The sequence below is a fragment of the Candoia aspera genome, chromosome 4 (assembly GCF_035149785.1).
Source record: "Candoia aspera isolate rCanAsp1 chromosome 4, rCanAsp1.hap2, whole genome shotgun sequence".
Classification (NCBI taxonomy): domain Eukaryota; kingdom Metazoa; phylum Chordata; class Lepidosauria; order Squamata; family Boidae; genus Candoia; species Candoia aspera.
In genome coordinates, this window is record NC_086156.1 from 89,703,970 (window position 1) to 89,730,782 (window position 26,813).

Sequence of the window (26,813 nt, forward strand, 5' to 3'; positions counted from 1 at the left end):
TACATTTGACAAACAAGCAAATAAAATATATGCTTGTTGTGTACATGCAACAGTTGCTTCAGAGATTATTCATTGCCAGTTCACTACATCTGGGAGATATTGATACAGGTTAAGGAAGGAGGACATTAAATGGTAGTCCATAGGTAAACCACAATTATTGATTCAAATGATCCTACAGATAACTATCAGCAGTGCTGTTTTTGGGTAGTCCAAAGTGTGTGGAAAGAGAGCATCTTGGTTCTCCTGGAGTTCAGTGTGAGACAATTGTTGAGGTTTTCCTACTAACAATTAAGACTGCTATTGCACCTAATCATTTTGGCCGGGTGAAGAGGTTGTATTTGATTGTCTCCTCGCAGGTGCTTCATGCAAATTGCCTGGGGGGAGGAAACCTGCCCGGACTTGTTTCTTACTTCCTCTTTTTTTCTCTGCTGGCAATGTAGCCAAGCAAGGCTTGCTCCAAAGGGGAGCTAAGTCCTTTAATATGTTTTGCTTTTGTTTTGCTTTCTGTAAATATTTTTTTTTTATAGAAATGCTTGGTGTGTGACTTTTTCGACCTCTCCTGGGCTAAAGGCTTTTCCAGCATCTGCCAACAACTGTTTCCCCCAATCCTTTCCCTAGCAGCTCCCAAACATGGTTCATCTTCACTGGACCAGCCTAGGATGGCAATGTAAAATTGAATCGCCCAGACTAACAGATGAGCTTACTCTGTGGTTCATAGAGAAGTTAAATAACATGGTGGTGAAGGCAGAATTCTGTCGAACCCCAGACTGGAGCAACCACAGACTTGATTTCTCTTCCCATATAAATGGGAACTTTCACTCTAATATGAAGGGAACAATGCAAAATTTTGCCCTTTGGGTTTTTTTCCTTAATAATCCTTAGTCCAAGGAAGGGAAACTTATGGTCCTCCTCAGGGTTCAGAAGAACAGATTTCAGCTTCCTTTACCATTCTGGCAATTGTTGCTAATTGTTGTGCTAGTACATTTTGTTGGAGGGTCACAGTTTTCATATGCCAATAATTTATTCATCTGTGTTACAAATGAGGTTTTTGAGCAAAGCCATGTCAATCTGCAGACAGCAAAGTTGAAAAAAGCAGAAAATGAAGCTGCTGTTGGTAGGAGTCAAACATTGCTCAACAATGCTCTTGTTCCTTTCAAGGGATTCAAACTGGTATTGTTACACGTTCATAACATGGTACTGATGAAACTTTGAACAGATGATATTTTATTCAAAAATATACTTGAAATCCAAGTCCGATGGTTTTCAACAGGAAAAAAAAAATAACTAGCATAAGTAATGACAAAGTAACATCTCAGTCACTTCCATTCAGTAAACAGGTATCATTAACTTTTATTGGATTGTGTCCTTCACTTTTCAGCATAAAACCATATAGACAATATCTTGCATTCAGTGTCCTGCAGTTATCCATATGTATCTAAAACAGTTGAACTGAGAATCCATTTCCAAGCATGAAGGAGAGAGGTATGTTTACACATACAGAAGTTTAAAGAAAGGCAGAAAAATACTGTTTCCATTTGTATTTGCAATAGATCTTTTAAGAATTTAAATAAAATATGAGTGAAAATTTAAAATAAGAGAACATGAAATAATGATCATCTCAGATTTTTCTGTTATACAATAATTTCTCAAATAAGTTTTCATGACCATGTTTTTGTAAAAGAAATAAAGACAATCAGCAAGCTGATATGTTCCACACTATAGTCTAAACTCCAGGTTCAACTGGGACACCTGTCACGGTAACAGGGCAACAGGATTTCTGGGGAAACAGTTTGCTAACAGGCATTGACACATACACGTAGTGAAGCAAAGTTTTAGATGACATTCTAATAGGTCATCAGCAGGATTTTCAAAAGAGCTGAAAGAATTTTTCAAGGGAATGTAATTTAAACATTTAATTTGGGTGGGCGGGCAGCCAAGGTACACAAGTCATACTGAGATCAGCAAGAAGCATTTATGGTTCTACCACTTGTTTTTTTATTATACACTGGGGTAATATTATAGAGTAATGTGTTACTTGCAGATCAGTCTTCCCCACCATATGTAATAAAAACAGGTTTCAAGCAATTTTCGTCCAATGGGATGAATGAGAAGACAGGGGTTATGGGAGATCCAGGATAGTACAAGGGTCAATTTATTTTGCAAATTATCTCAGTGTATTATATTTGCTGGCATAAATGTAAGAGAAAATATTGAATAACCATTGAATAACTTCAATAAATTTAAATTAAATAATTTAAATAAACAATACATAAACACATAAATAAGGTGAGCAGACTCAACTAATGCCATTATACAGTCCAGTTGTGATACTGAACTATCATGGAAGGAATGTTTTTCAGGATTTCTTTTCACTGCAAAGTGAAAAAAAAATTCTTAACCATCTTTTTCATTGCTGTTTTAACCTCCTGATTTCTTAATGTATAGATAAGTGGGTTTAAAACTGGGGTAACTGCACTGTATATGAGGGTTAATATCATCTCCTGTTGTGATGAGCTACCCACAGTGGGAAGCATGTAATTAACCATCACAGGAACATAGAGTAAAGCCACCACAGTCAGGTGGGATCCGCAAGTGGAGAAAGCTTTTGCTGACCACGTTGGGACTGTACTTTGAAGAGAAGGAAACAATGTAGAGGTAGGAAATTACTGTGACGATAAAAGGGCCCAGAGCAACACAACTGGTCTCAGCATTGAGAAGCATATACAGATAGTAAAATGACGGTTAAAAGAATAAGAATGAGTTCCTGGATTTCATCCTTTGAATTTCAATCTTCTAATTGATTATTGCATTACTGTAAGATCCCTGGGGTTTACTTTCCCTTTTCCAAATTACAAAGTTCTAGGTCACCAAATTCAAGTATTATCTGTCACTTCAAATGTTCCTCCAGGTGTTCAGTATAGAGTGTCTCCTCCATGTCCCATCCACACTTTCTGCCTCAAGAGAAGAAAAGTCTGTCCTAGCTGTTATCATATACCACAAATTATCACTCCCCAAAATATGACCTCTTAGGAAATTACAGTTGTTGGTTCAGACAAGTGGACGCTTTCATGCTGATAAAGACATACTAATGAGAAACATAATCTGTAGACATTGAAGCAATTTGATTAGCCTGTTTCCTTAAAAGCAAGGAAGAAAAACATGGAAATAACAAAACTGTTTTATACAATATGATCAATCTAGGCTGTACATACAGTGCAAGATTAATCAGATATTCATTCTAATATTTGAACCTGCCCTGCAGGATTATGCCTTAGAATTTTGATGGTGCATCATGATGGTGATTTGATGGTGCCAGCTGCTACCTCTATTTCCCAAGTTCTTCTTCCCAGAGTCCTTCTGAGTGTTTTTAAGAGTGTCCCCTCTGTCACTCAGTGTCTGCAACTCTTCCATCTTTTACAAGAATGATTTCCCATCAGAATCGAAACTAACCCTCCACCTCAGCAAAACTGTCAGTATGTATGCATGGATATGAGAAGAACCAGCAAGTTGCTGTGGCTGAGTGCAGGGTCATTACAGGTATGCTGAGCTATTATCTTTACATGATAGATTACTTTTATCAGTCTGGGACTCTAAATAGCAATGTTGTAAATAGAATAATTACCTTTAAATAAAACATAATTCAATATGGCATGCAATGTTTCTTTTCTTTTAAATCAACAGTGAAAACGGCTGAGTTAAATCTGTGCAGATAATTATTATTAACTTTTCAAATTCTCTACACGTCTTCCAGTTTTGTTCTTGGCAGTGCCTTTATCTAGCAGGAAAATGGAAAAGGTCTATCCTTCAATCCAAATTTTCAGATTTCCTGTGTTGGACAAAGCAAATCGTATACTTATGGCTACAGCTCTCTGGATTTATATTTGTTGACTGTTGGCATATCATCATGAACAATCTCTTTTCATTACATAGATTAATCATTGTGTACCACAGACAATATGTATCTGTATATTACCTAAGACAGGGGGGGAGGGGGGAGGATCAAATAGAAATCTACTGAATAATGTGTAGTTCAAGTCTAATGTCTATATCTGCTAAATATTTGGACAGTTCATGCCTTGAGGAGACCTCTTTCCCACTAAAGTACAAATAAAAGATTACTGAAGATAAAATGGCCCAATAGTAAAATAAATCAGCTGGGCATAATTAGAAGGGAAGCAAGTAACCAACCTTCCTTGCAGAACACATCTTGAATGATTTGTATCTTTGCAAAATATGTTTGTCTTATAAAACATCATTTCCTGTCATTGGGGGAAAAGGGAGCAATCCATGAACCAGCCGTTCTTAATTACTCATATGGGGATACATTTTATGAATCTGAGTTGGCACATAATTTGTGCAGCCAATTATTCAACTATATTTTCAGTTGAAAAATTACCCCCCAGACAAGACATTGGAGTAGGACCATGGATCTCTTGTGTTTTCAATGAAAAATAGAGGAGAATGTGTTGTAATAAATAAACCAATTACGACTGAACTTAACCTTTAAAGTAGAGTTAAGAACTAGGGATATATGAAATAATCTAGATATTCTACTAGTTGAGAATTGCACCCCACATTATCTAAATGCATGGCAGTCTCCACTGGCATATTAAACTTACTTGTAAAAATAAAGTCACCTAAGGGACAGATGCAATGCAACTTCCAGCAGCTATCGTGTGTCTGGACACTGTGGCAAAGAGATCTCCTATCATGCCTCCACATCTCCCCCCAACTTGTGCTTCATAATACTGTCAATGGAGAGGACTGAAGTCAAACATGATGAAAGTTAACTGGGAGTAGTGTGCAGAGGGATTAATCTGCTTGGAGGAGGGTTACAAAATAAATTTTATTTAATTTTTATTTATTTTATTTTTATCCCACCTTTACTATTTTTGTAAAAATCTCAAGGAGGGGGGCATACCTAATACTCCTTCCTCTTCCTATTTTCCCCACAACAGCCTCCCTGTGAGGTGGGTTGGGCTGAGAGAGAGTGACTGGCCCAAGGTCACCCAGCTGGCTTTCATGCCTAAGGCGGGACTAGAACTCTCAGTTGCCTGGTTTCTAGATCAGCACCTTAACCACTATACCAAACTGGCATATCTATCTTACTAATGTATGTGATTTAAAACACATGAAAAAAACCACATCTGTTTTTCTGTGTACATCTCCCAGATAGCACATACTTCAAAATAAATAGGTAGGTATTGAAAATCTGAGAGAAGTGAAGGATCCAAGGCATAATTGCACTACAAGCCTTAAATTGATCTTTGATGTTTCAGACCACTCAGTTTGCTTTTAAATGTGGATCAAAAAGTTTCCCTGCCTTTTCAAGTAAAGTGAAGACATCCTTAACGTTTATTACTCTCATAATTCAAACCTGAACAAACTTTGACAAATGCCCAGTGTCTTATTTTCCTGATAGTTCATATATTGATCATTTACTTTGCCACTGCATTATTTCCATCTGTGTTAATGAATTCTTCCCAATTGTTTCTTCATCTGAAAACAGTTTATTCCTGAGAAAAACCAGCCCTGTATCTGTTGCAGAGACTTTTCCAGCATGTGGGAAAGGGTGATTAAATTCCCTTTTGTTGACTGCTTTACTCCTTCCTCAAAGTTATTCAAATGCCACTAAAACTCCCTCACAGGCTTCTGAGTTTGCTGAGGTTAAGACACCAATGCTTCCATCTTTGCCAAGAAAAGGAATTTGAAGTAGATAATCCTTGTGCTTTAAATATAAATAAATAAAGGCATGAGTCCATGTTACCTGAGGCACTGTTTCATCCCCATTACATCGGCCCATCCTACCCAGTCAGGCAGAGAGGGCATGTTATGGACCCTGTCCATGAGAGATTGTTGATTGGCGGGGCCCAGGAAGAGAGCCTTCTCTCCTGTGGCCCCTGCCTTGTGAAACACTGTTCCCCCTGAGGTGAGGCAGGCCCACTCTCTCCTGGCCTTCTAGAAAGGGTTAAAGACCTGACTCTGCCATCTCACTTAGGGTGGGAAGGGGGAGAGTCAGTCCTGGGGTGGCTAGCACCTTACAGTGGTTCCCATGTACTTATGAATTTAAAACTGAACTTTTAATATTGTCAACTTGGATGCTGTTTTATATTTATTTTTATATTTAAGAAATCTTGTTTTATTTATTTATTTATTTATTCATTTATTTATTTATTGTATTTTTATTGTTTTTAGCTTTACTGTAAACATCCCAGAGGCTCTCTTTTAAGGGAGATGAGCAGTGATGAAATTTGATAAATAAATACATAAATAAATAAATAATCACATCTGAAAAGAAATTTTACTGGCCAGTAGTTCTATACATCTAATATGTTTGGTTAAGTGCCATGAAGGGGTTTGGCGAGCTCCTAGATTATCTCCCAGCCCACCCCACACCCAAAATTGCAGTGATTGTACATATTCATACACAGTATATGTATTTTTTTCTGTGCCAGCACTGCTAGCTACCAGCCAGCAAGATACCAAGCTGGATGCCTGCCACAATCCATAGATATGCCAACTCAGAGGCAGAACTTTTTAAAAGCAAAGAGTCCTTTTTTACCTATGGCTAAAGAAGGTAACTGTATTGTAGCCAAGGTTTGGAACAGGTCAAGACCAGGAATCCAGTAAACAAACCCACACATCTAAGGGGAAAAAAAAATGAGAGACACAGTGAGGTAGAATCCAGAGTTCAAAGCATGGCACAACAAGGTAAACACAACAGAGCTGAGGCTTGAAAAGTTGCTCTTAATGTTTTTTCCTCAGGGAGGGAGACCAATACATAAGCCAGGCTGAGCCACCACCCAGATGCACAGCTGAGAAACATTACTTACTAGAGTCTCTTGTCCTGATGGCTTGCTTCTTGGCTCATCTATCTGACCTGTGGAGCTCAGCTCTCTCCCATTGTATCATTAAAGCATGCCTCTGCTTGGAACTGGGTGGGTGAAGTTCAGAGTCTGAGAGGCTGTCAGTGAGTGCAGGCAGGGAGTCCTGGGATCTTGCTGGATCTGCCTCAGACAGAGTGGAGTTGGGGTTCAACACTGCTGGAAGCACCCCCTCCAGAACTATTATCCCTAGAAGCCCCTGGCTTTTCTTCCTCCTCCTCCACATCCTCCTCCTCCTCCTCCTCCTCCAAGTACAGCAGCACCATAACATATAGAAACTTGTCATCTAATTCTTGAAATTCCAACTAATAGGATCATGGTAAAAAAGACTGAGGAAAAAAAGACTTTTTTTCTTGACTTCACAATAATACTTTATTCACCATAGCATTTGGGAGTTTAACTGAGGCCCACTTTTTAAATCATCCTGAAGGTCTTCATTTTCTCCTTTGCTTTTGAGAAAACCTCCTGCTGCATAGTCTGTACATGAAGACAGAAATTATTTCCATCTGGGAGTATATTCCAAATCAACTGTAGCAGCTACTGAGATCTGAGGTCATCATAAGATGTCCTTAAAGAAGGAGAGATTATAGAAGAAATTCTTTTATATAATGCGGATCCAAGTTTCATGTGTTATGTTCTAATGTGTTTGGCACTTGCAAATGAAATGGAAAAAGAGAAAGAGTGAAAAATATTAGATAATATACAATTTTTTGGAATTTAATTTTAATTATGGAAAATGAAATTCAGCATAATACACAGAATGAATCTAATCAGATAATGTCAAATATGCAAGGGTAAGGATAAGTAGTCTGCATGCTTTTTGCTTTTCTTCCCTTTTCCTGTGGGCACAAAGGAAAGTAGTTCATTTTATCCAGATGTATTCATCCTAGAACTAAGAATATGGAACCAAAGAAAACAGAAAACTACAAAAGAAGAGAGAGACTGTTTCTGAATGTAATAAAGGAAAAAAGAATCTATAATGCGGTAAGACAAAAATAGTGGAATTTGATTAATAACATAAAAATAAGTAACAAAAGATAAATGACAATTTATCTAACTCAAGTGAAGGCCATGTACAAAAAAGCAACAAGGCATAGGAATTTTAGTGAGTCAGGGCTGTAATTTATTCAGATATCAGAGATCAGAGATCTACAGCTTAGCAGGCATTAGCAATGTTTGTTGGTAACAAAGTACTTGTCCAGTCCAGCATGTCATGATAGTAAAATCATAGTTTTCACTTCTAAAAAAGAGGTGTTTCCTCCAGAATTTAGGACCATTAGTCCCTAACTTTAATATTTATGTTGGTTTCAGAGTCCATAAGGATTGTATTCCCATCTATAAATCCCACAATTCTAGCTAACAAGTTCAGAGCATTTCCTTTAACTACAGTATATGTAATATCTTCATCTTCCTTAAATAAATTGAAATGCCAGTTTTCTCCATATCAGTTTTCAGGATCATTTTGTATGTGCCTGTGTGTCTGTGAGTCTGTGTGTGCTGGGGCGGGGGCAGGGGGGACAGAGTCAACAACTCAATACTTTCCACAGACTATCCTCCTATCCAGGGACTAAAAATCCCCCCAAAATCCCACTTGTCTGGAGTTGGGGCTGATGTACTTCTGGGGAATCAAGTATTGACACTTAATGTTATTTAAAGCAAAGTTGTAGATTTCATTCAAATATCTCATAATTAGGATTTCAAAAGAACTAAAAGAGCTCATTTGGAGAATACCAGTTTGGGAAATGGTAGAAGATCTACTTGTGATAGTGAACCATCAGAGACGCAGTAACTTTCCATGATTTCTATTCACCAAAAAGTGATATTTTTTGGGGGGCCCATTTTTTTTTCATTGCTATTTTAACCTCCTGATTTCTCAGTGTATAAATAAATGGGTTTAAAACTGGGGTAACTGCACTATATATGAGGGTTACTATCATGTCCTGTTGAGAGGAGGTACCCACAGTGGGAAGCATGTAGTTAAACAACACTGGAATGTAAAGTAAAGCCACCACAATTAGGTGGGACCCACAAGTGGAGAAGGCTTTTTGCCAACCTCTCCAGGACTTAACCTTTAAAAGAAGGAAAGTAAGGATATAGAGGTAGGAGAGAAGTATGAAGATAAAAGGGCCCATAACAATAAAAGTGGTCACAATACTGAGGAGCATGAGGTTGAGGTGTGTGCTGCCGCAGGCCAGTTTCAACAAAGGCTTGATGTCACAGAAAAAGTGCTCAACGTGATTTGGTCCACAGAAGGGAAGGCGAGCAGTCATCACTGCATGCATCAAGGCATGGAGAAACCCAGTGGACCAAGCAGCTGCTGCCATCAGGAGATAAACCTCTTTTCTCATGAGGAGAGTATAACACAAAGGATTGCATATGGCAATGTAGCGGTCATAGGCCATTATTCCAAGGAGAATAACTTCACTGCTACCCAAGAAGTGGAAAAAATGCAGCTGGACCATGCAACTCTTGAAAGATATTGTATGCTGCTCTGAAAGAAATCCAGCTAGCATCTTTGGTACAGTGACTGTGGAGAAGAAGATGTCAAAGCAGGAAAGATTCCCAAGGAAAAAGTACATGGGGGTGTGAAGGTGTGGTTCAGCTAAAAGTACAACAATAATAGCACCATTCCATATCAATGTAGCCAGATACAAAAGCAGAAAGATTGTAAATACCAGACTCTGAAATTTGAAGGGACTGGTCAAGCCCATTAAGATGAATTTGTTCACTCCTGTTTGGTTCTCCATCACTAAAAGAGAAAGAGAAATGACAGAAAAGAATGAGATGTTAACTACAGATAAATATCTATGGAGAACTAACCCTCCTCTGTTTTAACTCAATCCCACTTTTGATCATGACATAAATAGAATGATGGGACACAGATATCTAGCAAAAACCATGGAGTCATCCTATACATATATTAAAAAGTATGTATCTGCTCCTACCACTTTGCAGAAATAGTAGAAAGATTGTGGTCACTTAGGAAGGAGAAAGACGGCATCCTCAGTTCAGTGGCTTTACTTTACACAAATTACTTATGTGTTAATACCCCAGGTTTATTTTCCCTTTTCTAGATCACAATGTTATAGGTCTCCAAATTCTGGAATTATCTGTCAACTTAAAGTAGATGTGCCTTCAGCATCTTCAGTGCTCACTAATAACTGCTTTTTTGTCTAATCCTCAATTTCTGACCCAAGAAAGGGAAATGAAGGATGCTATGGTACTGATAAAAATAAGTCAGTGAAAAAACATTATCAGCAGACATTGAAACAGCAGACTGTCTTCTTAAAAGAAACAAAGAAAAACATGGAAATATTGAGAATTTATTTACACAACATTATAGGCTGAACATAAAGTACAAGGTGCATGAGATTTTGAATCTGTCCTGCAGGATTATGTCATAGAATTTTGTTGGCATATTATTAGATCTGCCAGATTCTTTTTCCCAGAGTCCTCCTGAATATTTTTTTTTAAATTGCCCCCCACCAACTGCTTTGCTACTCAGTATCTGCCACCCTTCCTTCTCCTTCAAGAATGATTTCCTATCAGAATCAAAACTCACACTCCCTCTCAGTTTCTTACCAACAAAGGAAGTATAATCTGTTTTGACTGGTTTTGACTGGTATGAATGGATATCTGAAGAGTAACCAAGCTGATATGGCCTAGAGCAAGCTCGCCACAGTAAGCTGAGCTATTACCTTTACAACATAGATTTTTACATAATATATAATTATAAAATACTTGCCATGCACTGTTTCATTTTTTTAAGCCAACAATGGAAACTGGTGAGTGAAATCTCTGTAGGATCTTTCAAAATTATCCAGAGATGTACCTCCTCTTTCTTTCCTGGCAGTGCCTTCATCTAGCAAGAAAACTGAGAAGGCCTATCCTTCAATCAAAATCTTCAGAAATTCTGTATTGGACAAAACAATAATTACACCATACAGCTACTACTCTCTGGATTAATGTGTGTTAAGTCTTCACATGTCATATGATAAATAATATTCTCTTACTTTTCCCCTGTCCTGTTGCTTACACAGATTTATCATATGTTTACCTGCCACTGAAAATAGGTATCAGTATATTATTTTGGATGAGAAAAAACTATTTGTCAAAAAAATTCCTTGAATAATATTTCAAGTCTAAATTAAATATTTACATGGTTCATACCTTAATGAGATCTCTTTCCCACTAAATAAGAAGAAATGATAACTGAAGATAAAATTGCCCAAGAGTTGTTGTTGTTGTTTTTTTAAATCAACAGGGTGTAATTAGAAGCAATGCAAATAACCAGCCTTCCTTGCAGAATGCATCTTGAATGATTTTCACCTTTGCAAAATATGTTTGTCTTATAAAACATCATTTCTTGCCATTAGGGAAAAGAGGATCAATCCATGAATCAGTGGTTCTTGATTGTTCATGTGGGAATACATTTACTGAATTTGATTATGCACATAATTTCTGTAGATAATTACTCAACTATAATTTCAATGGGCAAAATTATCCCCCCGGGGGGGGGGGCATTAAAGTAGTGCCATGATTTTCTTGTATTTTCAACAAAAAATGTACAGAAGAGTCTGTTATAAGGTATAAGCCGGTGATGATTGAAAATATCATTTGATGTAGCGTTAAGGACTAGGGATGTATGAAATAATCTAGATATTCTGCTAATTGAGAATTGCACTCCATAACATCTCAATGCATGACAATCTCCATATATAATATAGCTTGCATATCAGTATTGGCATATTATAGTTCACTGTGGAAGAAAAAATCACCTCAGGGTACAAGCAATTTCCAGCATATTGTGTTATTGGACATTGTGTTAAGGAGGCTGTCTACGATGCCTCTGCCTCATCCCCCAACTTCTGTTTCATATTACTGTCTATGGAGAGGACTGGATGTTTTAAAGTCAAACACAATAAAGATTAAGTGGGAAAGGTGTGAAGTGGGCTTAATGTACTTGGAGAAGAATTACATTTGGGTTTTTTTTTGGTTTTTTTAAAGTGGGGCGGCACAGTTCTATTTTGAGTCAAATCAGCTTTAAATAAATTTAACCATGCCTATTTGGCTAATTCAACCAATTTAAAATATATAAGAAAACCCACAGCTATTTTCTATTCACATCTTTCAGATATCTTCAAAATAAATAGGTTGGTATTGCAAAATTGAGAGAAGTAAAGGATCCAAGGCATAATTGTGTTCCAAGCTCTTATGTCCATCTGGGAAGTTCAGACCATTCAATTTGCTTTAAAATGTGGATTAAAAAAAAAAAAAATCCTTGCCTTCTCAAGAAAAGTGAAGACATCCTTAAATATGTATTACTCTCAGAATTCAAGCATTGGCAAATGCCAGTGTCATTTGAGAATGCAGCCAACTATCCCCCCTTGACTGCATTTACTGAACACATGCGGAAGTCATTAATATTCTGTTGTGAATATATTTATGAAAATAAAGGAGGAAGAGCAAATAGTTTTAAAATTCAAGATATATTCATTCATTCATTCATTTACTGTATATTTTGGTGTTGCCAGGTTTTGATGTTTTTCAGTGCTATACAATAAAGGGATAATCCTAGTTAAACCCAGTATCATAAAAGGAAAAGCCCACCCAAAGATATGTGAATAAAGAGATTAAGTTTGTCTGAGAGTGCATTCCAAAGCACAAATGCAGCTAAAGATATTTAAGTGTAGTATAATATGACCTCCATACATAGAGAGGATATAGAAGGAGTTCTTTTAGATAACCTGATTTCATTAGATCATGTTCATAAAGACAATTTATCAGCCATTTTGGTGTAGCATCAGCCAGCCCACTCTGCATGTCAGCTTTCCAAGAAAAGAAAAGTGTATGTAGCCTGTCTGCTAATTACTCATAACACCTGTGCAGCTTGCTGATAAACAAACTGTTAATGGGCAGGACTCTAATTTAGGCATGAAACACAGATAGCAAATTCAGACAATGACCTGGAATGGTCAGTGTGGCTCAAACCAAGAGTTCAAAAGATGAGAAACCCCTTGGGTAGTTCCCTATTGTAACCCTCCATAGAGGTTTTTCACAGTTATCTCTGCATACAGACATAACATGGAATATTCTTGCATATAGCCCCTTAAGATCATAAAATGCACTAAGTTCACACATTAAAGCCACCAACCCCAAAACAGGAAGGGAAGATCACAAGGGGAATGTGACATCAACCTCTCTCTCACCCTTACCAGCTGTTGTCTGAAGTGGGTAAGACTATAGATATATCAATCTGGGATTATATTATATTGTAAAATATTATATTGAACATTAAGACTTAGAATGTATATGGTGTCATGTAGTATCAAAGCTTACTAATTGTTATCATGTGCATTATTTCCTTATTTTACTCCCTTGGAGGACTTATTCTTTTGTGAAGTTCTCACTAAAAAAAAAAAGAAGTATTTTTTTTATTTCTCTCTAATGAATGTTGCTTCATGATCTTCTGTCAGTATGGGAACTAACTGTCCCATACATGAAAATAAATAGAAACCAAGGATGACTAAGTCCTAAAGTAAGCTTCTACCCTGAAGCATGCTGTCTGCTGTGTGTTTTCTATGGAATGCCCTGATTCTCAGTGATCACTTCAAAGTAGGGACTGTGAAGAAGTGCATTCTTAAAAGAGTGTATTTAACCAGACAAAGGAATTAAAATGCTCTAAAAAAAATGCTTTAAAAGGTCAATCAAACTGTTCCTTGCCTTTTCAAGTAAAGTGGAAACAACCTTAAACATTTCTCATGAAACATTTTGTTATTCCACATGAAGCAGTTTGGAGAAATCCTAGACTGTTTTGGGGCCCCATCCACCCACCCTCCAAAATAGCAGTGGTTGTACATATTGGTATGTATGTATAGAAACTTGTTATTTAATTCTTGAAATTCCAGCTAAAAGGATCATAGTAAAAAGGACTGAGAAAATGTATATAGCCTTTTTTTTAGAGTTCACAATAATACTTTATTCACCATAAGGTATAGGAGTATAACTGAGGCATGGTTAATCATCTTGAAGGTCTTCATTTTCTCTTACTTTTGAGAAAACCTCCTCCTGTGCAGCCATGATTATGTTTATTGAAGTTACAGATATATAGTATTCTAAAATCATCAATGTTCTGTTGCATGAATATTTAACTAAACGATAAAGTAAAAATAGTTACAATATAAAATACATGATGTACTCATTCATTCATTCATTCATTCATTCATTCATATATTCAGATTTTGATCCTACTAGCTGTTGATGTCTTTCAGTGTAATACAATAAAAGGATAAGCCCAATTAAAACACAAATCTTCAATAGTAATTTAAATAAATTAAAATGATAAAAATGGAAAGACTACTGGAAGATACATGAAGAAAAAAAAATAGCTCTATCTGGGAGTCTATTCCAAACCACTGTAGCAACTACAAAGGCTTGAGGTCATCATAAGATGCCCTTAAAGGGAGGAGAGGTTATAGAAAGAACTCTCTTATTTAATGTGGATCAAAGCCATGAGAGTGCTTTGAACATACTCAGCAGCATTTCATGTATTTTCTAAAATTAAAAGTGTTTAGGTCCTTTCAAATGGGACATTTTGATTTAGAATTTTCCTTATAGCAGATCTGACTTCTTGATTCCTCAGTGTGTAGATCAGGGGATTTAAAACTGGTGTGATGACACTGTATAATACAGAAATGATCATCTCTTTCTCAGAAGAGCCACTGGCAGAAGCAAACATGTAGTTTGACAGTACTGGAATGTAGAAGATTGCTACAACAGTCAGGTGAGATGCACAGGTGGAGAAGGCTTTCCAACGGTTCCGCCATGACTGGACTTTAAGGAAGAGGAAGGAGATGATGTAAAAATAAGATAGAAGAGTGAAAAAGAAGGAACAGAAAGCAATTGAACCAGTGACAAGATTCAGCAGAATAAAATTTAGTGCTGTACTACTGCAAGCTAATTTGAGGAGGGGCTTGATGTCACAAAAAAGATGTGGGACAAGATTAGGGCCACAGAAACATAGCTGAGAGGTCACCACTGTGTGCATCAATGCATAAAAAAAGCCAGTGGCCCAAGTGGCTCCAGCTAGCATAACACAAGTCCTTTTACTCATGATGATAGTATAACGCAGAGGATTACAGATAGCCACATAGCGGTCACATGCCATGACACCCAGAAGAACAGCCTCACTACAGCCCAGAAAGTGGAAGAAGTGCAGCTGAGTGAGGCAGCCAATAAAGGAGATAGACTGATGTTTTATAAGGAAGCCACTTAGCATTTTCGGCACAGTCACTGTAGAGAAGCATATATCCAAACAAGAAAGGTTTCCCAGAAAAAAATACATGGGTGTGTGGAGCCGAGGCTCAGCCATGGTGACTGCCAGAATGGCCCCATTTCCTAATAAACAGGCTACATAGAGCAGCAGGAAAAGTGTGAAGAGAACCTGATGTTGCCTGTGGTCCTTTGTTAGACCGAGGAGAATGAATTCAGACACTTCTGCCAGTTCTTCATCTCTGAAAACAGGAAAAAAATGTGAGTGATTTGAGAGAGCATCACAGTGCTAGATATGACAATGTAAAGCCATTTTCCAAAAGGCATTTGGCATTCAGTCATAAAACTTGTATTTGAATTCAGTCCCTACAAATACTTCATGCTTTCATATATTACCATTAGATTCCTATTTTCAAGGAACAGACATGTGAAGCAGTTTGTCTGAGGTCTGGACCTTAGCAAATGAAAGTGGACGTGGGGTGGGGGATTGGCAAAAAAGTGGAAAATGTTAGCTAATATGCCATTATTTGGAATTAAATTTACATGTTCTGAAAAATTAAACTGAACGTAATAGAAATGATGAATCAATTCATATACTGCCAAATGAGCAAGGGTAAGGATGAGTAACCTGCTTGCTTTTTCCATAACTTTTCTTGTGGGTTAAAGGGAAAGAAGTAAGAAGGTTTTATTTTATGCAGATATGTTCATCCTTGGAACTAAGATGGTGAACTCAAAGCACAAAGGCAAAGAGAGAAAAATAAAACAATGGTTTGGCAAGAGAAAAATAATAGAATTTGATTCAAAATGCAGAAATAAGCAGCAAAAGATAGATAACAAGTCTTCCAATTTACATGAAGCCTACAGTAGAAAGAGACCAGCCCCTGACATTTGATGAAGAAAAATACCACCCTGATTTTTGTGCCATAAGTCCAAAGCTTCTAAATATGTGTCAAATTCAGCATATATTGTCTTTCACTTTCCCTCTCCAAATGCAGGCTACCAAAGTCCAAGGCACTTCATTTCGTTTCCTTTTATCAAAGCACTGACTTTTGTTCTTCTGGGCAAAAGATGCTGCTTATCTACAATACTTGCTTTGGAGATCATTCATTGCCAGTACACTGACCCTGAGTGTACTTACAATATTTATGACTAGAGTACATTCAACAAATATAAAGTTAAATTGTGCTCACATGCTTCCCTCTAAACCATTGTCTTTTGACATTAGATAATGGGATTTATTTGAGCCTTGCATAGTGCATGAACCCAGGATTGTTGTTGCAAAGAATACTGTCCAAACTCAGGAAGCCAACTCCATTCTCATAATCACAGAAGAGATGGTTTATCTGCAGCTAGCTTCCACTAAGCAATTTGAAGCCCTACTCCGAACCATTTATTGACCCTGAAGGAAGCAGATGAATTCTGACATTCTCTCACCATCCTACACATTACTGAATATATCTCTAAACCTGTTTTATGGAGAATCAGATGAAACTGGCCAGCGCTGGAGAGAAAAGCAACAGGCTGCCATCTGTTCTCTATTGCAAGTTGCTTATATGCACACTTTCTCACAGATTGAGTTCATATAATACACGAGAAGCTAAGATGGATTGGGAAATGTATGTTGTAGCGTTAAATTTTTAATTCTCTCAAGAGGTACAGAAAGCCTGGTCCTTCTTTGATTTCTAATGGAGTGCCTCTGTCTGGGAAGCCTAGGACAAAATCATTCATAGGATTCATGTGAAATGCTCTTTGGACAAACAGCTCTTCAGGTATATCATATCAGAATCTATAGAGTCTACAAATAGAAAGGTGGATTAATAAGAGTTACTTTTCTCATGTTCTCATGCTTGCTATTCCATTTTCCGTCCCATCCTGGTCTTCACACATGTACATTACCATACCTCTAAAATAGATGCCCTTGGATTTCCACAACAGAAGGAAAGTGTAGGTCAGATAGAAATGCTTGAATACAATGCCAGTATCTAATATCTATTAGAGAAAGTTCTTACCCTGCAGAAATTTCCTATCCAATTAAGTAAGAATGATGATTGAAGAGTTGCCTAAGAGCTGGGAGGCCAACTAGGTACATTTAGATGGGATACAGGAAATAAAGCCTCATATCAGAATGTGTCTGGAATGATTTGTAACTTGCATCATGTGCTTGGTTTATAAAATATTGTTTGCTGCCATTGGGGGAAAAATGATAAATTGATGAAGCAATGTGCTCATGTGGGGATAAATCTGTTCAATCTGAGGCTGTAAACAATTTATCCATCTAATTAATAATACAGAGGGTTGTTTGGTTTGGTAAAGGCTAAGTATATTGTTTTCCCCCAAAATATTATAATAGTGCACAATCTCTTCTATTTTGGCAATCAAAACAGAAGTGTCTGCAACACTTTATATCTGATGTGATTTCTATTAGCGTCCTTGGCATTTTTAAGAATAGCTGAATTTTATTCATTGTAGATCTGCTGCAGAACCTGCCCATGGCCATTATACAGGCCAGAATGGAAATTATGATTAAAACAAAAACTCTTAGTGTTATTGGAGAAACACATTTTTGCACCATCATCCCAGGCCTGAATACAATGAACCTTCCAGCATATTGTGTTTCTGGCTATTTCATTAGGGAGTAAGTTGCCCAACTTTTGTTTCATTCTAAAGCCCGTGGAGAAGCCCTGAACATCTTTGAGAGCCCAGCACGTTGAAGATAGAGTGGGGGGAAAGTTGCCCTGGATGGTAAGATACTTGGATTATGACTTCAAAATCCTGCACACAGTGAAGTGGCACTGTTGTATTTCTAGACCAGCCTTTCTCAGTCTTTGACCCTGGAGGAACCCTTGGAATATTTGCAGGCCATGGGGAACCCCTGCACATTCAGGCTCAAAAAGAGGCCAGAAATTACAAAATTATTATATTTGTTTCATGTGTAGGCCTGTACATAAGCATTAACAGTGTTCTTAAACTAAAAATAAAGAATGAAACTTACCTGTTTAATGTGAAGTTGCCTCAATTTGAATTTTTTTTAAAATAAATCATGATCCCCTAGGGAACCCCTAGTGTCCTCTTGCAGAAACCTAGAGTTCCATGGAACCCTGGTTGAAAAACTTTCTTCTAGACCTTGCCAGTTATATATGTATTTTCAAACACACTTTCCTGTGGGTTTTTTAATTTTTTTTATGATTTTTACTGTTGTCATTGTATTTTTTTTAATTGTTTTGAATATTTGATTATTATTATTTTAATTCTGTGTACTGTCCAGATATCTGTCACATATCTGAGATAGGCAACTATATAAAATGAATGAATGAATGAATGAGTGAATAATACGTATTCCACTAATTGGCATAGATCCACTAAACACACACAAACACACAGAAGAAAATACACAATTAGTTTCTACTATATATTTCCTAAATATGCACAATCTTTAAAAAATAAACACTGGTTTGGATGGTAACACTAGGAGAATCGCAGAATGCAAAAGATAATATTTCTTCATTTTTGTATTAATCTGAGAAGTGACAATATGTCAGTTTGCTTTACAATGTCAAGTAAAAATGTTCTCCATCTTCTCATTACAGATAATCTCACTCTTCAAATACATATATTAAGGCAAAAGCCTGTTGTTGTTGCTGTTGTTGATGTTTTAATTGGGGGTCATGGTATAGTGCTAAAATCTATTTTGTCCTCCTTTTCTCACCATTCCAGATTTAGTAGCCAAATTATAAAATGCTTTCACATTTAAAAACTTCAGAAAAATATGGAATAGGACTATGTTGACTGGTGGGTGATTGACTGATTGATTGGCTGACTGATTTTGCACTTGTTATAGTCCATACAGAGATCCAGCTTAGTGTAGTGGTTAAAGGCACTTGGGTGGAAACTGGGAATCAAGGAGTTCTAGTCCTACCTTAGGCACAAAGCCAGCTGGGTAACTTTGGCCGGTTATTGTCTCTCAGCCCTAGGAAGAAGCCTATGGCATACTACTTCTAAAAATTTAGTCAGGACTGATTAAAAAGCAAAACAAAAACAAAAACAAAAAGGAGGGAGGGAGAGAGGGAGAGAGGGAGAGAGGGAAGGAAGAAGGGAAGCCACATAGCTCAAAAGTCCCTGGCCAGGAAGCAAGTAGTTGAAAGTATAAATGCATTGGTAGAATAATAAAAATAAAATAAGAAATCCACAATAAGAATTAAATTGATATTGAAAAACACATTTATCTATAGTGCTTTCTTTTCATCAGTGGTGCCTCTGATTCCCTGATGTCACTGTTTGGTGGTGGTGGGGACCTTTGATATGAGGATCAGAATCATCTCTATTCTCAGAGAAGAAAAAGGAAGTAAGACAAAAAAGAGACAACATTGTAGCAATCAGAAAATGTTGATTGTAAACCAGAATGATAATTTAGGCACCTATAGAGTACTGTCCTGTTCAGACTAAGAGGCAGCCAGACAGAGTTACAAAAGGAAGTATTTTATTCAACAACTATTTACATCAGAAGATAATCCTTAGTAGTTTAGATATCAAGTCCACCCAGGCAGTGGAAGGCAACAAGGTAAGTCTGCAGGATCCAAGATAGAAGCAGTTTGTGGCAATGTAGCAAGACGAGGCTCTGGACTGGAGGCAAGATGAAGCTTGGCTGAAGAGGCAAGACTAGGTGCGGCTGAGCACAAGACAAGGCTTGGAACTGGAGGAAGTACCAGCTGCAGCTGGAGGAGCAAGATTTGGCTCGGAACTGGAGGCAAGACTAGGCATGGCTGGAATGGCAGGATGAGGCTCAGAGCTGGAGGCAGGGTTGTACTTGGCTGGAGCAGCAAGATGAGACTCAGAACTGGGGACAAGACTAGACTTGGCTGAATCAGGATGTAAGAGAGCAGGATTCTTATGGGCAGGAGAAGCTGGTGCTGATTCTGTGTTGGCTACAGGTGAGACACTGTTTCCCGGCAAGGACTCTTCCACAAATGCTGGAACTCAATGGATTGGTTGTCTCCAGCAGCTTGCTCTTTGCACTGGTGCCTTTTTACATAATCCTTTTTGCACCATTTCTCCTCTGTAGCCAATTTGGCTGCCTTTTGCTTGGCACGCTTCTCTGTTCTCCTCTCTGGAGCACTGACTGGAGGATTCAAACCTTCCTCCAAATTCTGCCCAATCAGTTTCTCCGGATTTTCCTGCTCTGTTGAGTCACTCCTGGTTTTTATTTTCCCAGTTCCTTCCTGATACATTTTGTTTCCCCTTTCTGCTCAGCATAAGTTTCGTTTTCCGAGTCTGACTCAGACTTAACCCTTACAGTTACAGGGACAACATTCAAAGGCATTACGAAGGTTTGATTTTCTCTCCTTTTCATTGGTTATAGACTGTCCCAGCTGCAGAGATTTCAAGCAGTATGCAATACAAAGGAAGAACAATCAATAGAACATTACATCAAGAAAGGAAATGGCCAGTAAGAATCTTCATCCAGGCCCTAAAGAATTCAGAAAAAATAATGTCCTAAACGTCTTCCCTAATTGCAGAAGGTTAAGGGACATTTATACCTATGGGACGGCCCTTAGTGCACAGTGCAGAGTCTCCTATTGAAAAGGCCTGCCTTCTGGTCCATGCCCTCTTACTTCCTTTGTGGCTGGAACCCTAGGCAAGTGCTCTGCAGACAAGAAGACTTGACCAACTGTCACGTTTAGCAAGGCAGTCCCTAACCACCCAGTGCCATGATGCTTGGGCTTTATGGATAAAGACCTGTACTTGGCCTCCAGCAAACCTCAGTGGACTGGCTGGGGCTGCTAAGGGTTGTAGTACAGTAATTTCAGGAGATCCACATTTTCTGTACTCCTACAGCTTCAGCACATACTAGGTTTTACACATGTTGAGATTAGCTTGGCTGTCCCAAGAAAACTTAAGAAGATGATATTACCCTAAAGTCCTCCCTGTTCCAGGCCCATGGATTCTAGTAGAAAATGGAACAACCAACAACAACCAACAACAACAAAATCTCTGCTGTTAAATACAATAGGGAATAAAACCTGTAGCTGGATTCTATCTTTTACTGTTTCTCCGACTTCTGAAAGCAAGTTAGGTTGTTCTACACTGCCCAGAATTACATTGCTTGAGTTGGGCAGAGTTATAAATCTAGTAAATAAATAAATAACAACAACAACAACAATAATAAAAAATAGAGAGCCAGTTTGGTGTGGTGGTTAAGGCACCTGGCTAGAAACTGGGAGACTGTGAGTCCCACCTTTGGCACAAAACACCAGCTTGGTGACCTTGGGCCAGTCACCCTCTCTCAGCCCTAGGAAGGAGGCAAGGGCAAACCACTTCTGAAATTTTCCAAGAAAACTGCAGTGACTGGTCCAGGCTGATGCCAGGAGACAACAATGACTTGAAGGTACATGCACACAAACAGAACATAAACTCCACCCAAATTTAGTATGGAACAACTCACAATAAATGCATGTGTGTCTAAAATACACAAAATGGAAATTCCTTTCCTTTCCACGTAGGATAAAAACATATTTAGTCACATGAAAGCATATTTAGAGACATTATGTTAATTACAAAGGCAAGAATATTGGTTTATGATTTACATTTGAGCTGGTTCTGTTGAATATTTTTGTAATCGTAGAAGAATTACAGAGGCTTGAGTTTTGAAAAAGACATCTCACAGGAAAAAAGGTGGGGGGGTGCTTTTCTGAGTGGACCTTTGGTGCCTGGCGGACTGGGTCATATTCTCAGGAACTAAAGGTTATGTCCTTATAAGGTCAAGAAGCTCCTGATTGGTTGATGTACATAGGACAGAATATATTAATGATGTACACCAGCTTCTTGCTGGTCAGTCTCTCTAAGTCTCTCTTGTTGTTAGTTAGCTGGTTAATCTGTTTATTGTCTTACTTGTAAGTAATGTTTTTTATTTAATACAATCTTTTATAAAGAAATGCCTGGTCTCTCATTCTTATTTACTTCTGCTGCATTAAGTAAATCTGCTAACAGGTTCCATTAGAAAATATTTTATTTTAAAATTGGAGTAAAGTAACATGCAGTTATCTATCCATATTTAAAAGAAATGAACTGAGAAGCATATTTACATATATGAAATGAGTTGTACAAAATTAAATGTAAAGGCAGAAAAGTGCTGCCTTTTCTGATTTATATATGGAATAGTTGTGTAAGGAAATAGTTTCATAGTTCTTTAAGTATTAGGGAGAGCTTATATTTCTTTTTCCTTATATGGCGCTATCTGAAATAGGTTTTCCGTTACTATTTTTTTCTGCTGAAGGAGAAAGATGCATTTAGTCAGCGTTGATATGGAATTTCACATCAAGTAAAGCTGAAAATGTTTATCTACTATTCCTCAGCAGAATTTCAAAGAAGCTAAAATATTTTTAGAAGTGACACTAGTTTAAATCTCTTGGTGTTGTGAAATAAAAGAACTTGTTAATAAAGAATAGTAATAGTTCTGCCACACTGATTTTTCCTATACCATTGCTATAGAATATAATACTTCATTCAAATGTATAGAGAAATGATTAGACACATCTACCATTTGAATAAAAATTAATGAATATAGACAGCTTAACTGTTAAAAGGGGTATATATAAATTCCACATTTGGAAGGGAACAATCTTAAATGGAGACTACATCCAGCATTTTGTTTCTCCAAAAAGTGAAAATCTTTCTGTCCAGAACCATTTGCAATGTTTTTTTTTTTTTTAAATTCCTAAGTTTAAAAACATGTAAGTCTAAAATGGGGGTAACTGCCAAATACATCTTTAAAAATGTATAAAAATAAAATGAGCAGATGTACAAGCTTCCCAAAGAAATGTGAATAAAAAGTTTAGGCTCCAGTAGGGAATGCACTGGAAAGCACTCAAAATGGACCCTAAGTCACTATAACATGACATCAAAGGAGGGAGAGTCTTGGATTATTTTTGATAAATCAAAAACATAAAAAAATGCTTTGATGATACTCATTACCAATTCCTTTCTTTTTCAAATGTATAAGAGATTTAAGCCTTTTCGAAAGGGAGATTTTTGTTTAGAATCTTCCTTATAGCAGATTTGACTTCTTGATTCCTCAGTGTGTAGATCAGGGGATTTAAAACTGGTGTGATGACACTGTATAACACAGAAATGATCATCTCTTTCTCAGAAGAGCCACTGGCAGAAGCAAGCATGTAATTGGAGAGAACTGGAATATAGAAGATTGCCACAACAGTCAGATGAGATGCACAGGTGGACAAGGCTTTCCAACGGTTCTGCCATGACTGGACCTTAAAGAAGAGGAAGGAGATGATGTAAAAATAGGAGAGAACTGTGAAAAAGAAGGGGCTGAGAGCAATAGTACCAGTGACAAGTTTCAGCAGGATGAAGTTGAGGGTTGTACTACTGCAAGCTAATTTGAGGAGGGGCTTGATGTCACAAAAAAAGTGTGTGATGAGATTAGGGCCACAGAACCATAGCTGAGACGTCACCACTGTGTGCATCAAGGCATGAAAGAAGCCAGCAGCCCACGTGGCCCCAGCTAGCATGACACAAGCCCATTTACTCATGATGGTAGTATAACGCAGTGGGTTACAGATAGCCACATAACGATCATATGCCATGACACCCAGAAGCACAGCCTCACTACTGCCCAGAAAGTGGAAGAAGTGCAGCTGAGTGAGGCAGCTGATAAGGGAGATAGATTGTTGTTTTATAAGGAAGCCACTTAGCATTTTTGGCACAGTCACTGTAGAGTAGCATATATCCAAACAAGAAAGGTTTCCCAGAAAAAAATACATGGGGGTGTGGAGCCGAGGCTCAGCCAGGGTGACTGCCAGAATGGCCCCATTTCCTAATAAACAGGCTACATAGAACAGCAGGAAAAGTGTGAAGAGAATCTGTTGTAGCCTGTGGTCCTTTGTTAGACCCAGAAGAATGAATTCAGACACTTCTGTCCAGTTCTTCATCTCTGAAAACAGGAAAAAATGTGAGTGATTTGAGAAAGCATCACAGTGCTAGATATGACAATGTAAAGCCATTTTTCAGAAGACATTTACCTTCAGTCATAAATCCTGTATTTAAATTCAGTCCATACAAATACTTCATGCTTTTATATACAGTATTACCATTAGATTTCTAATTTCAAGGAATAGACATGTAAAGCAGTTTGGTGTCCCCAGTTTGGACCTTGAAAAAAAAAAAAAATCATGCTTTCATATGTTACTGTTACTTTTGTTTTGTTTTCTCATGGAATAGACATATAGAACAGTTTCATGTCCCTATATTGGTCATTGACTAATGAAATTGGAGGGAGGGTAAGGATGATTGACCTGCTTGCTTCCTCCATTCTGTTGTTTTTCCTGTGTGTACAAAGGACAAAGCATGGAATATTTCATTTTATCCAGGTTTATTTCCTCTTCAAAACTGAGATTGTGTAATAAAAGGAAGTAGAGGCAAAGAGAGAGGAAAAGCAGAGAGAGATTGCCTTTGAAGGTAATAAAGAAAAAAGAAAGCAATGGTGTAACAAGAGAAAAAAATAAGATAATTTGATTCATAATGTAGGAATACATAACAAAAGATGGATAACAAGTTTTCCAACTTACATGAAGCTTGCAGTAGGAAGAGACCAGCCACTGTTATTTGAGTAACTTTGGACCATGATTCTATTTATGTAGTAACAAGAAGAGATCTACAGTGGTAAATTGTTTGTAGGCTTTAGTAATGCATGCTAGTGGAACTGAACTCTGCAGCTGGGGATGTTGACTTAGCATGAAATTGCTTTTCATGTTTAAGGAAGAAAAATGCTACCCTGGATTTTGTGACATGACTACAAAGCTTCTAAACATGTATTAAATTTGGGATCCATTGGGTTTACTTTCCTCTCTCCAAATACCACTGTCAGGCTGCTTTGATTCAAGTTATGAGGTTTCTGCTTCTGGGCAACACATAATATTCACTGTAGTTGCTTGTATACAATGCATGCTTTAGAGATCATTTGTTTCTACTGAACATCAGCAGCACAAAAATAAAATGCAGTTGTGCTCACATGCTTCCATCTGAATCAAAGTATCAGGCTGTGATCCAGCGCTCTCAGCCTTTCCAAAACACAATGTGACTTCACAGAGTATGCTGTTGAACAAAATATTAAACTTGTCTAAAATGGGATTCAGTAATGTTCAGTTCAATGTTTTGCAGTAGTAGCTATTATCTGATCATGGTGCATGAACCACGATAGTTAATAGGATGCATTTGAGTCTTGCATAACAGTTACACATAATTGCATAGCTGCATAAACCCAGTTGTTGAAAAGAATACTGTCCAAACCCAGGAAGCCAGATGCACTCACAGAATCTCAGAAGAGACGGTTTATCTGCAGTTAGCTTCCACTGCTCAACGTGAAGCCCTACTCTGAACCATTCTATTGAACCTGATGGAATGAGATGAATTCTGACATAGTCTTACCATCCTACACATTACTGAATATATTTCTAAACTTGCTTTATGGAGGATCACACAAAACTGGCCAGCATCAGACAAATAAGCAGCAGGCTGACATTTGTTCTCCATTGGAAGTTGCTTCCATGCGTGCTTTCCTACAGACTGAGTTCATATAATACACAAGAGGAAAGTGAGCAATGTATATTTTAGTGTTAAACTTTTAATTCTCTCATGAGATACAGAAAGGCTGATCCCTCTTTGCTTTCTAACCGAGTGCCTCTGTCTGGGAAGCCTAGGAAAAAGTCATTTATAGAATTCTTCTGAAATGCTCTTTGGGAACAAACAACTTCTTACTAGAGTTTACACAGTCTATGAATAGACAGATGGATTAATAAGAGTTACTTTTCTCATGTTCTCATATTTGCCATTCCATTCCTCCCCCCCCCCCTTTCTGCTCTTCACTCACGTACATTGCCATACCTCAAAAAGAGATGCCTTCGCATTTCCATAACAGAAGGAAAGTATAGGTCAGATAGAAATCCTTGAATAAAATTCTAATATCTAATATCTATTAGAGACAGTTCTTACCTTGCAGAAATTCCTATCCAATTAAGTAAGAATGATGATTGAAGAGTTGCCTAAGAGCTGGGAGGCCAACTAGGTACATTTAGATGAGATACAGGAAATAAAACCTCATATCAGAATGTGTCATGAATGATTTGTAACTTGCATCATGTGCTTGGTTTATAGAATGTTGTTTGCTGCCATTGGGGAAAAATTGCTTAAGTGATGAAGCAATGTGCTCATGTGGGGACAAACCTGCTCAATTTGGAGCTGTAAACAATTTATTCATCTAATTCATCTAATTAATAATGCAGAGTGGGGGTTGGTTTGATTTGGTTTGGTTTGGTAAAGGGTAAGAATATATTTCCCCCAAAAAACATTATAATAGATACAATCTCTTCTATTTTGATAATCAAAACAGGAGAGTCTGCAATACTTTATATTGATGTGAGTTCCATTAATTTCTTATAACAGCCAGTCTGGAGTAGTGGTTAAGGCATCCGGCTAGAAACTGAGAGTAAGCTAAGCTGTGTCTTCTTTCCTAATTTACCTTGTAAAAATGTGATAGCTTTGTATATGCTGTCCTGATCTCTTTAGAAGGATGTTAAGTGATAATTGTGAGTGATAGACATCCTGCTGTGCTATATGCTGTCCATTCAAGAAAGACATTTGATTGGAGGA

The 26,813-nt window shown here is 37.6% G+C and overlaps 3 protein-coding genes across 3 annotated transcripts; all 3 read right to left on the reverse strand.

The window, feature by feature from the left end:
• Positions 1-8,686: 8,686 nt before the first annotated feature.
• Positions 8,687-9,631, reverse strand: LOC134496464 (olfactory receptor 12D1-like). Its single transcript, XM_063302192.1, has one exon. It carries the CDS (start codon positions 9,629-9,631, stop codon positions 8,687-8,689), a length of 945 nt encoding a protein of 314 aa, XP_063158262.1.
• A 4,518-nt stretch (positions 9,632-14,149) lies between these two features.
• LOC134496465 (olfactory receptor 12D2-like) lies at positions 14,150-20,380 on the reverse strand. Its single transcript, XM_063302193.1, has 2 exons — positions 20,175-20,380; positions 14,150-15,397 (listed from the first exon to the last, which is right to left on the reverse strand). Exons 1-2 carry the CDS (start codon positions 20,378-20,380, stop codon positions 14,455-14,457), a joined length of 1,149 nt encoding a protein of 382 aa, XP_063158263.1. The 3' UTR covers positions 14,150-14,454.
• Positions 20,381-22,549: 2,169 nt separating this feature from the next.
• On the reverse strand, positions 22,550-24,218 carry LOC134497298 (olfactory receptor 12D1-like). The gene has a single exon (XM_063302965.1). The coding sequence runs from the start codon at positions 24,095-24,097 to the stop codon at positions 23,156-23,158; it is 942 nt and encodes a 313-aa protein (XP_063159035.1). The 5' UTR covers positions 24,098-24,218; the 3' UTR covers positions 22,550-23,155.
• Positions 24,219-26,813: the final 2,595 nt, after the last annotated feature.